The following is a 10,981-nucleotide window of genomic DNA, read 5'->3' on the forward strand; positions in this document are numbered from 1 at the left end:
TCACCAGTCTGGATCTCTTGGTAAGGGCGGGTCAAGCAAACAGTGTGTATTTTAATACAGTGAAATGTAATCATGTACATCTGGGAGCAAAGTAGCTAGGCCATGTTTATGGGATGGGGGCTGTATCCTGAGAAGCATTGACTCTGAAAAAGATTGGGCAGTCGTGGTGGAAAAACAGCTGAACCTAAGCTCGCAGTGAGACGCTGTGGCCAAAAGAACTAATGTAATCCTAGTGCATAGAGGAGGAATCTCGAGTACGAGCAGAAAGGTTATTTTACCTCTAGATTTGGCACTGATGCAACTGCTGATGGTATACTCTATCCAGTTCAGGGGTTCATAGTTCAAGAAGTGTGCTGCTAAATTGGAGAGGATTTAGCAAATAACTATGTGAATAACTGAAGGATTAAAAAACGTGTGTTATAGCGATAGATTTAAAGAGTTCGAGCTATTTACCTTAACAAAAAGCTGGACAAGGGGTAACTTGATTACCGCCTGTAAGTATCTACATGGGGAACAGATACTTAATAATGGGCTCTTCAGCCTACCAGAGAATGGTCTAACATGATCCAATAGCTGGAAGTTGAAGGTAGACAAATTCAGACTGGATATACTGCATACATTTTCAATAAAGAGAGTCATTTGATCCTTGGTAATTTGTCTGAATGGTTTAATGGAGTCTCCATTGAGGACAATTTTAATATCAAGAATGATGTTTTTCTACAAGACATGTTCTAGGGGGCAATGTTTGAAGACCGGATACTGGGCTAGATGAACCATTGGTCTGACCCAGATGATCACAGTGGTCCCTTTTGGCCCTATAATCTATTAATCTAGCTTTAACCTTGGAGTAACTCCACTGGCCTCCTTTCTAATTCTAACCTAACCCTGGCATAAATCCGTTGACTTCCTGACCACCTCTGTTGGAAGACATTCCATTTCAGCTAGCAATTTTTGCAGGACTGGGATTAGCCCCCTTTCAGTTTCCTGAATGCTGCCTTGACTTCCTTATTCCTCAGCATGTAGATGACTGGATTTAGCATCGGGGTGACCACGTTACAAAAGATCAGAATGGCAGTAGCCAGCACATTGCTCAGGGATGGCTGGGTGTAGAAGAGGGCACAGGGCCCAAAGAAGAAGCATACCACTGTCAGGTGTGATGCACAAGTGGAAAACGCTTTCCGACGGCGCTCAGCACTGTGCATTCTCACCACGGAGGCAGCAATCCTGACATAGGACATGAGGATGAGGAGGAAGCAGGTCATGGGCACCACCCCAGTGTTAGTAAACGTCACGGTCTCGATGACGTACGTGTCTGCACAGGCCAGCTTGGCCACAGGGAAGATGTCACAGAAGTAATAGTCCACCACATTGGGCCCGCAGTAGGGCAGCGTGAAGGTCAGGCTGGTGAGAATGGTGGCGTGAAAGGAGCTGCTGACCCAGGTGCCAGCAGCCAGGATGGCGCACACCCTCCAGTTCATGATGATCAGGTAGTGCAGCGGGTGGCAGATGGCCACGTACCTGTCAAAGGCCATGACGGTGTAGAGCAGGCATTCCGTGCTGCCTAGGAAGTGGAAGAAGAAGACCTGGGACATGCACCCTCCCAGCGAGATGGTTCTACCCTTGGCCCAGAGATCAACCAGTAATTTAGGGGTGCTGATGGAGGCGAATCCAAGGTCTACCACAGAGAGATTGCAGAGAAAGAAGTACAAGGGGGTGTGCAGGCGGGAGTCATCGAGGATGGCTGATAGAATGAGCAGGTTGCCCAGGATGGTGCAGAGGTAGAAAGCTAAGAAGATGACAAAGAGGATGGTCTCTTGGCCTTTGGTGTTGGGGATCCCTAATAGAATGAATTCAAACACCACAGTGCGATTCCCCATTTCCATGCTAGACAGGGTCATTCCTGGAAGCACAGAGATAATGCAGCCAGATTAGCAATCTCAATAAATTATGGTTTGTTTATTCCTTAGCACACTACAACTTAATCTACAAGGGTAAACCTTTCTAAGCATCATAAGTTAGGTGAAAGTGAGTGGAGAATCAGGACTCTAATATTTCATTGATTCTATTTGATGCTATTCAATTTAATTTTCCTTTCTTCTTTTCCATTCAACCATCTTCTATCTATTCAGTTCTTATAGATCATACTAGGAAGAAGTACATGGGGGTGTGCAGGCGGCAGTCACCCAGGATGGCTGTTAAGATCCGCAGGTTGCCCAGCAGGGTGCAGAGGTAGAAAGCTAAGAAGACGACGAAGAGGATGGTCTGAAGGCCGTCAGTGTTGGGGATTCCTAAGAGGATGAAATGAGTCACCACAGTGCGGTTGACCAACCCCACAATGGACTCATTCCTGGGGTAGGGGAGAGAAATAATGCCAATGAGTTAGTGAAACAAAAAAACGTAACATCCTTTTTATACCTTCTATGCTCACCCTTCCTTCCACTACCGCCGCTTTACTTCATGCCACCCCATTACTGCCTTTCATTCGTAGTAGTTTATATTTACATCATTTTCATGTCTGCTGGGATCAGGTCCTCACTGTGCAGTGCAGAATGCAGAAAGTGAAAATGTCTGCCTTCAAGATCTTACCATCCAAAGACGAACAGACAAAGGGAATGTACTATTCTATTCTACTCAATTCCAGTTTCTTCTCTTCTCACCTAACCTCTTCTAATTTCATCTCTATTCTATACAGGCTCTTACCCCATCTTTATCACCACAGCATCTTAGATTCTTCTAGTGGTGGATTAGGGGATGTGACCAACATTTGTCATACGTTGTTTGTTCTTTCTCTCATCCTCTCTGATTATTGTGTGTGCAGTGGAGTAGTTTGTTTTGGCAGGGACTCATTTTTATCAATGTAGGTTCTGCTCTGTGTTTGTGTTAAAGGAGAGGGTGGAGATGCAACATACGAACAAATGAATCTGGTGAAGAATTGTCCCAGCTTTGTTAATGATATGAATTGTTTGGTGGTTTTTATGCGGGTAAGAAAGACAGGGAAAAGGAAAAAAGAGGAATAGTGACAGCTTGTCATCTGCTCAGCCATAATCAGCAGGCTGCATTCTGTGAATATCATGACGGGATTTGTAAGGTCAGAATAATGAAGTGTCTATTTGCATTTTCTAAGGGAGCTTTTCCCATGCATGAGAAGTGCTGTTGGAAGGGAGAAGGTGCCGTGTTGGGGTTATAACATTCTGGATACACCCCAGAGCTTACACCAGCATTGCTATAGCACTGCTAGTACAGACAGGCTAAGCAGATGGGTCAGAGCTCTACCATCATGTTAAATACTTCAGCCCCCGCGAGCAGCAGTGGGAGAAGCTCTCCCGTCCACACAGAGTTGTCCACACCAGCGCTTAGGTCCTTGTAACTTATGCTGGTTTATTCAACCCCCTGAACAACGTAACTTACACCGCCCTAAGCTGTGGTGTGTACATAGCCACACAGCGATTAACAGAGAGAGGGAGATAAATGATACACATCCACAAGAAAGAGACAGGCAGACAGGTACGGCAGAGAGATGCATGGACAGATGGATGGACGGATTTTTCTCTAAAGAAAATATTTGGGTGACATCATCCTTGAGTTAGGTGGAGACTGACAGATTTCAAGACAGGAAGAGACTGAGGGGCAGAGAGAAAATCTTTACCAGACCAGTTGTCTTACACTGGCTGCATTGGGAGAGGACAATCCAGCTGAATGCAATTTTCCTCTTCCCCCTGGCCGTGACCCCTGTGTAGAAGCGTCCAGATTTCTTACCCAAAACAGCACATCACACAGCAGAGGTGCCCGGTCTGCGCTTTTGTTATCCAGCCTGCAGACCTCATCATCTCCAAAGGTAGCCAGGGATGTCCACAGCCTATTGCCACAGGCTGCTGCAGAGCCCCAGAGCTTTCTCACAGCTTCCCACAGCCTTTAGTCTGTCCATGGTCTTTAAATCACCCAAGGTCCCTTTGGGACCCGGTCTCTCAATCCCCTCCAGGCTCCTGGTCTGAGACCTCAGCAGAGTCACCAATTAACTGAGATGTTGCATCATTTTAGAGGACACTCACAGACCCCCAGGACCAGCTGCTCAGCTGGCATAAATAAAGGTAGCACTATTAACCTGAAAGGGCCGGATCCTCAGCTCCACCAGGCTGCAGATTCTCCTCTCACTCGGCATGATCTGAATCCTGAGTAATTCCATTGGGTTCAATGGGGCTGATTCCCCTCTGTCACTCACCCTGCTTGTGTAAATCAGGACTAACTCCATTGGACTCAAAGGAGCTATGTAGATTTACACCAGCTGCAAATCTAACCCAAAAATGATGAGGGGACATGGGATGTTAATTATCATCTAGTCTCTCCCGCCGTGTAACACAAGCCAGTGAATTCCACCCAGGAGTGTGAAATAGAAGTGAACTGGGCCTGGTGTTCACCTAGTGGTCTCTGTCACCAACAGAGCTTTCCCCTTGGTTTGTATTAGCAGCTTCCCTTTCCCCCCCGTCTCTTTGTGCACATGGATGTAGTCATGCAGTTGTGTGATTATCTGTGGGGGTGAAAGTCAGAGCTGTGCAGATGTACTGCGTATGTCCCGTGCACAACTTGGCATCACTTTTTACAATACAGTACAGACTGGTAGTATAGTGGTCCCTAGAAACTCCAGGAAGATCATGGCCCTAGTGTTCTGGGTGCTGCTCAGACACAGAATGAGATTGTCCCTGCCTTTGAGAGTTCACAAACATAGGAAGGGTTACCAGCCCATTTTACAAGGGGGAACTGAGGCACAGAGAATTTGAGGGTGAGATTTTCAAAGGAGCCAGGCTCCCAAAACTCATTCTAGTGCAGTGGGCTTTGGGCTCCTAACTCCTATTGGCTTTCTTGAAAATCTGAGACTGATTGAATTGTCTGAGGTCACAAAAGGAGTGTGTGGAAGAGCCGGGAATCTGACCCAGATGTTCTGGATTCCAGTCTGAGTATTACCCCCAACGCCATCCCTTCTCCTTCCACTAGGATGAACATCACTATGCATCTTGCTGGGTCCCGGGCATGTTCTCTTACCCAGCCCTTTGCACAACCAGTGTTCATGGGGAGAAAGGATCTTTAGAGAATTAAGGTTGATTTAACTTATAAAAGCTGCTCCTTCACTATCCTGGTAAGGCTCATCTTGCACCTCTACTGTGCCTCGATGCTAAAGGCTTAGCAGTGGTTAGCTACATCACTGGCATAGCCTGTAACCTAAACCAGGCCATAGACCCACACACAGAGGGTGTGACAGAGCCAGGGAAGCAGGGCTGTGTTAGGGGTTTGTCAGCACTGAGCTCATGGATCCGTTTGCTGCTGCCATAGCAGAGCAGTGTCAATAAGGCCCTTTGCAATTCTTTTAATCACTGTCATTTCTTGCTATTCCTGTGGTGGGCATCTTATTTGGGAGCCGGAATGAAGTGGCAGAAGGCAGAAGTTATAATTAGTCTCTGTAGACAGATTATCCCAGCTCAGTCATAACATACCATGACGTGCAGTCGCCTTTGGGGTTAATTAAAATGCAGGTGTTCTAATGAATGCCCAGGGGGGCCCTTATCACTGTGCTGGGTAGCAGCTCCCAGGTTACTCTTGGCTGGCACCAGCGGAGTTCCATGTGTCATTGCCACGAACAGCAGGGCCGAGCTGCATTTTACTCTTTTTACTTGTGTTCTCACTGTTCTGATCAGAGGCGGCTGGGACCTGCTGATGGTGGGCAGAGGGCAGGGTTCAAAGGCACACACACGCTCTGCCCTCAGCTGCCCCTCCCTGCCGCTCCCACAGCAAAGTGTTTGCTTCTCCGTCTCCCCGCGGCCACACCTTGCAGCCTGCTCCAGGAGCTGCTGGACAGAGAGGTGGGCTGGCCAGCAAATCCTGGCAGAAATCTGCATGGTCACCTGACCTCCTCGTGCTCCCACCCTGTGTCGCCTCTGATTCTTATCATTGGTATTATGGTCAGACCTACAGAGTGGAACTCAGATGTGGGCCCCTTTCTGCTGGGTGTTGCGTGGACACATAGTAAGAGACTGTCACTGTCTGAAATGGATACACATTTAATGGATGGGAGAGACAAAGGATTTAATGATGCCTGTTTAACAGACGGGGAAACTGAGGCACAAAACAATTCAGTGAGTCAAATAGGGAATCTTCCACACAACCTGTCCTTGAACCCGGATCTCCTGTGTCCCACTCCTTTGTCTTAGCCACAAAATAATGCTTTGCAAATAATCCCATGGGCTCTTTAAATGTAGGTGTGTTGAGCTGATACAGTTCTCAGTTACTAAACACTATAGTCACCTTCTTTCCCTCCTTCTCCCTCTACAGCCATCCTGTGCCCAGAGCCTGGAGTTCAATGGAGCTTTCCCATTGTCCATCAGAAGTTACAGTCGCTTTTAGAGTCAATGTTCACAGCTGTGCACCTCTCTTCCATTCCAAGTTCTCTTTGCTCAGTCGCCCTCTTTCGGGTTTGTGTCTCTTTGGAAATTGGTTTCCTGGACAACGGCAAAGAAAAACAGGGAAAATTCAGGCTGAGCCCCGGCCGTGCAAAGGGGAGCTGCAGTGCAGGGGGTGCAGCAAATCAGGAGGGGGCGCTCCTCCCTCAGTCAGGGCTGTTTTTAATGCCCAGAATGTTGTGGTAGTGTGGACTATCCTGCAGGGAAAAGGGCAAGTGGCATGGCTCACATTATCTGCCTCAGTTTCCTTTCCTTTTTTTTAATTTTAATTGTTTTTTAATTTATGGGCAAAAACCCACTTCATAAGAGCCAATGACAATTCACAAAAATATTCTTTTTCTTTTGTAGAAGGCCATTAGAGGGTAATGGGCACTGCGCCCACACCAGTGAGAGTCAGACTCTGCCCCGAAGAGCTTACAAGAGAAATGGGTGGGAGAAAAGAATGATTTGTACCTCAGTGCATCAGGTGGAGAACTGAGCCCCAGAGAGATTAAGTCACTTCTCTAACTTCTAATCTCACACTTCCACTTTAGTTTGGAAATGTCAAAAGAGCCTGAAGGAAACCAGTTTTCCAATTGCTGCAGACATTTAACTTCCTTGGGCACTTTGGAAATCACAGCCTCAAAAGTCCAACTCTTTTTCCTTTCATATTCTTGTTGTTTTGTTAAATTTCACCTTTTATTTGCCAGTCTCATAATTGGGTCCAGTCCTCTCCACACACTGGTTTGCAGGTTTATTTTTAATTGGCACACCAAGAAGAAGCACAGGCAATTTAGAAGCAAGTTGCAATAAAACAACTGAGGGTGAGAAACAGGAAAAAATCCTCATTTGATTCCCAGGTTTTGGTTTTCATACACATTGAATGTTGCTCAAAATTCAAGTGCAACGGATGCAGAAGACACAATACGTACGTAGCACAAGCCCAAAACACAGTGCATGTGATGAGTGTAGAGTTCTCACCTCCATTAAATCTTCTATTAGTTTTTTTTCTTCCTTTTTTCTTTATCTTTCTAGCTCTGTCTGAGCAGAGGGTAAAATGTACAAAACCCCCCTAAGTGACTTAGGAGAGTAAGTCTCATTTCCAAAAGCCATTAAGGAGCCCAGTTCTCACTGACGTTCAGTGGGATGTAGGCTCCCAATGGCCAGATTTTCAAAGGTGCAGACAGGCACATAGTGGGATTTTCAATGGATCCTGGTGTTTAGGCCCAGATTTTTTTTACAGTTCAGGGCAACTGCACTTGCATTTTCCCTTAATGGTCCAGCAAGGGCCAATGCTCTCAGTTCCCTAGCCTGTGCCTTTCTTGAGTGGAAACCCACATCTCTCTCCTTGCTGACTGGGATCTTCACAATAACACACACACAGCTGCATTTTTAATACAATGGACCTCCAAGGTATTAAAGCTCATGCAGTAAGTTTTATCCAGAATATTGCAGGAAATGGCTGTCTGTCCCCCTTTTAAAAATCTGGCCCCAGACATCTAACTCTGGTTGATTTCAAGGGGGGCTAGATGCCTGCGTGCTTCTGAAAATCCTACCAGGTGTCTAAATATCCTGTAGCCAAACGTCTAGATTTACAAAGGGGTTTATGTGCCTAGTGGAATTTATTAAGGCTTTTAAATAGGTCAGGTGCTCAACTCCCATTAACAGTAAATGGGAGGCTGGTGGCTGATTCACTCAAGGTACTCTTGAAAACCCTATTAGGTGACAAAATGCCTTTGAAATCTGGTCCTCAGGAGCCTCAATCCCCTGGCCTTTCAGTGAGATTTAGGCCTGGTCTACGCTTACCTTAAAATTCAGCGGCAGTTCACGGGAGTTATACAAGCTACGCAGAGTAGATTGCGTAACGTCCGTCAACTTCTTAACGTCCATTTTACACGGCGTCTTCACTGCGCCGCAGTACTTGAAGGGGTCGTTTTCACAAGTCGACTTCCACATCGATTGAGCGGCTCCTCACTGACCACACAATCGATCCAGAAAGATTGATCTGATGGCGGCAAATTTGCAGCCGTCAGTGAAGACGTACCTTAGACTGTTAAATGCCTCCATCACTTCTGATGGGGCTGGGGTTGGTCCTGCTTTGAGCAGGGGGCTGGACTAGATGACCTCTTGAGGTTCCTTCCAACCGTGTTCTTCTATGATTCTATGAAAATGGGATTTAGGTTCCTAAATCACTGAGGTGGTTTTGAAAATTTTACCACAAATCCTTTGAACTTCAGCACATGTTGAAAACCCAGCTGTTCTCCCAGGATCGTGAGGCAGCTCTCTAGCACAGCTTCCTGCTGACTTGTGGTTTGTGCCAGATGATGAAGAGAATTTTTTTCTTCCCTTTCTTGAGTTTGCAGAAGATGCTGCCCTGGCTTCTGTAGCTTTGTGCAATGAGGCTGAGACTTTCAAAGTCAGCTATGAGATTTGGATCTCCAATTCCTATTAATTTTAATGCAGACAGAATGCCTATCCGTTAGGCAGCTTTGAACATGTCAGCCTTAAATCATGTCCAAGACAGCTAGACGCTTTTAGGAGCACTTTTATAATTTGTACAGCTCCAGATAGATAGCTGGGACTGTATGGGGAAGGAAAGAGACAGACTCTCACGTAAGCCATTGAAGAGCCATGCAGATGAATTTGTAGACTTATTTCAATGCTCACCCACTTGCTACTTCTGCAGATGCAGCACATCAACGTGCAGTTGTCAGACCACCTCTCAGTTTCCTCAGAGCCCGTTTCACATCCTTGTTCCTCAGTGTATAGATGACCGGGTTCAGCAAAGGCGCTACCACATCGGCAGAGATCTGCAGAGCGGTTGCCACCACTTTGTTCAGCCGTGGCTGCATGTAGATCAGGATGCAGGGCCCAAAGAACAGCGTCGCCACCGTCAGATGTGAGGCGCAAGTGGAGGCTGCTTTGCGTCGTCCTTCGGCTGAGTTCATTTTCAGGATAGAGTAGACGATGCGGACGTAGGACATGAGTATGAGGAGGAAGCAGGTCATGGGCACCAGGCCATTATTGTAGAACCCCACGGTCTCAATGACGTACGTGTCTGCACACGCTAGTTTGGTCACGGGGAAGATGTCACAGAAGTAATGGTCCACCACATTGGGCCCGCAGTAGGGCAGTGTGAAGGTCAGGCTGGTGAGAATGGTGGCGTGAAAGGAGCTGGTGACCCAGGTGCCGGCAGCCAGGATGGCGCACACCCTCCAGTTCATGATGATCAGGTAGCGGAGAGGGTGGCAGATGGCCACATACCTGTCAAATGCCATGACGGTGCAGAGCAGGCCCTCGGTCCAGCCTAGGAACTGGTAAAAGAAGACCTGAGACATGCACCCGCCCAGCGAGATGACCCTGCTCTGACCGCAGAGGTTGGCCAGCAGTTTGGGGATGATGATGGAGGCTATTCCAAGGTCCAGCACAGAGAGATTGCAGAGGAAGAAGTACATGGGGGTGTGCAGGCGGCAGTCACCCAGGATGGCTGTTAAGATGAGCAGGTTGCCCAGCAGGGTGCAGAGGTAGAAAGCTAAGAAGACAACGAAGAGGATGGTCTGAAGGCCGTCAGTGTTGGGGATTCCTAAGAGGATGAAATGAGTCACCACAGTGCGGTTGACCAACCCCAGATGGGAATCATTCCTGTGGTAGGGGAGAGAAATAATGTGCATGACTTACAGAAACAAAAGGATATATCTTCCTATTGCTGCAATGCTCACCCTTCCTTCCACTACCGCCTCTTTACTGCATGCCACCCCATTACTCACTTTCACTCGTGGTAGTTTATATTTACATCATTCTCATGCCTGTTGGGATCAGGTCCTCACTCTGCAGTGCAGAACCCAGAAAGATAAAATATCTGCCTTAAAGATCTTATGATCCAAAGACGAACAGACAAATGGGATGTCCTATTCTATTCTACTCTATTCCAGTTTCTTCTCTTCTGTCCTCTCCTGTTCTAATTTCTTCTACTCTATTCTATACAGGCTCTCCACAGCATCTTAGATTCTTCCATTGGTGGATTAGGTGATGTGACCAATGTTTGTCATATGTGGTTTGTTCTTTCTCTCATCCTCTCTGCAGAGGGATTATTGTGTGTGCAGTGGAGTAGTTTGTATTGGCAGGGATTCATTTTTATCACAGTAGGTGCTGCTCTGTGTTTGTGTTAAAGGAGAGGGTGAGGGTGCAACATACGAACAAATAAATCTGGTGAAGAATTGTCCCAGCTTTGTTAATGATATGAATTGCCATGGGGGTTAGAGAAAAAGGGAAAAGGAAGGAAGAGGAATAGTGACAGCTTGTCATCTGCTCAGCCATGATCCGCAGGCTGCGTTCTGTAAATATCACAACAGGGGATTTTTAAGATCAGATTTGAAGGACAATAATGAAGTGTCTATTTGCATTTTCTCAGGGAGTTTTCTCCATGCATCAGAGGTGCTGTTGAAAGGGAGAAGCTGCTGTGTTGGTGTGATCACATGCTGGCTACACTACACAGCTTACAGCAGCGTCGCTGTAGCACTGCTAGTACAGACAGGTTAAGCTGATGGGACAGA

The 10,981-nt window shown here is 46.8% G+C and overlaps 2 protein-coding genes across 2 annotated transcripts; both read right to left on the reverse strand.

The window, feature by feature from the left end:
- Window positions 1-965: 965 nt before the first annotated feature.
- Window positions 966-1,883, reverse strand: LOC137150015 (olfactory receptor 10D3-like). The gene has a single exon (XM_067543657.1). It carries the CDS (start codon window positions 1,881-1,883, stop codon window positions 966-968), a length of 918 nt encoding a protein of 305 aa, XP_067399758.1.
- Window positions 1,884-9,124: 7,241 nt separating this feature from the next.
- LOC137150014 (olfactory receptor 10D3-like) lies at window positions 9,125-10,099 on the reverse strand. Its single transcript, XM_067543656.1, has one exon. It carries the CDS (start codon window positions 10,097-10,099, stop codon window positions 9,125-9,127), a length of 975 nt encoding a protein of 324 aa, XP_067399757.1.
- Window positions 10,100-10,981: the final 882 nt, after the last annotated feature.

Source organism: Emydura macquarii, unplaced genomic scaffold, assembly GCF_026122565.2.
Source record: "Emydura macquarii macquarii isolate MOO-44397 ecotype Brisbane River unplaced genomic scaffold, CSIRO-AGI_Emac_v2 contig_963, whole genome shotgun sequence".
In the NCBI taxonomy this organism is placed as follows: domain Eukaryota; kingdom Metazoa; phylum Chordata; order Testudines; family Chelidae; genus Emydura; species Emydura macquarii.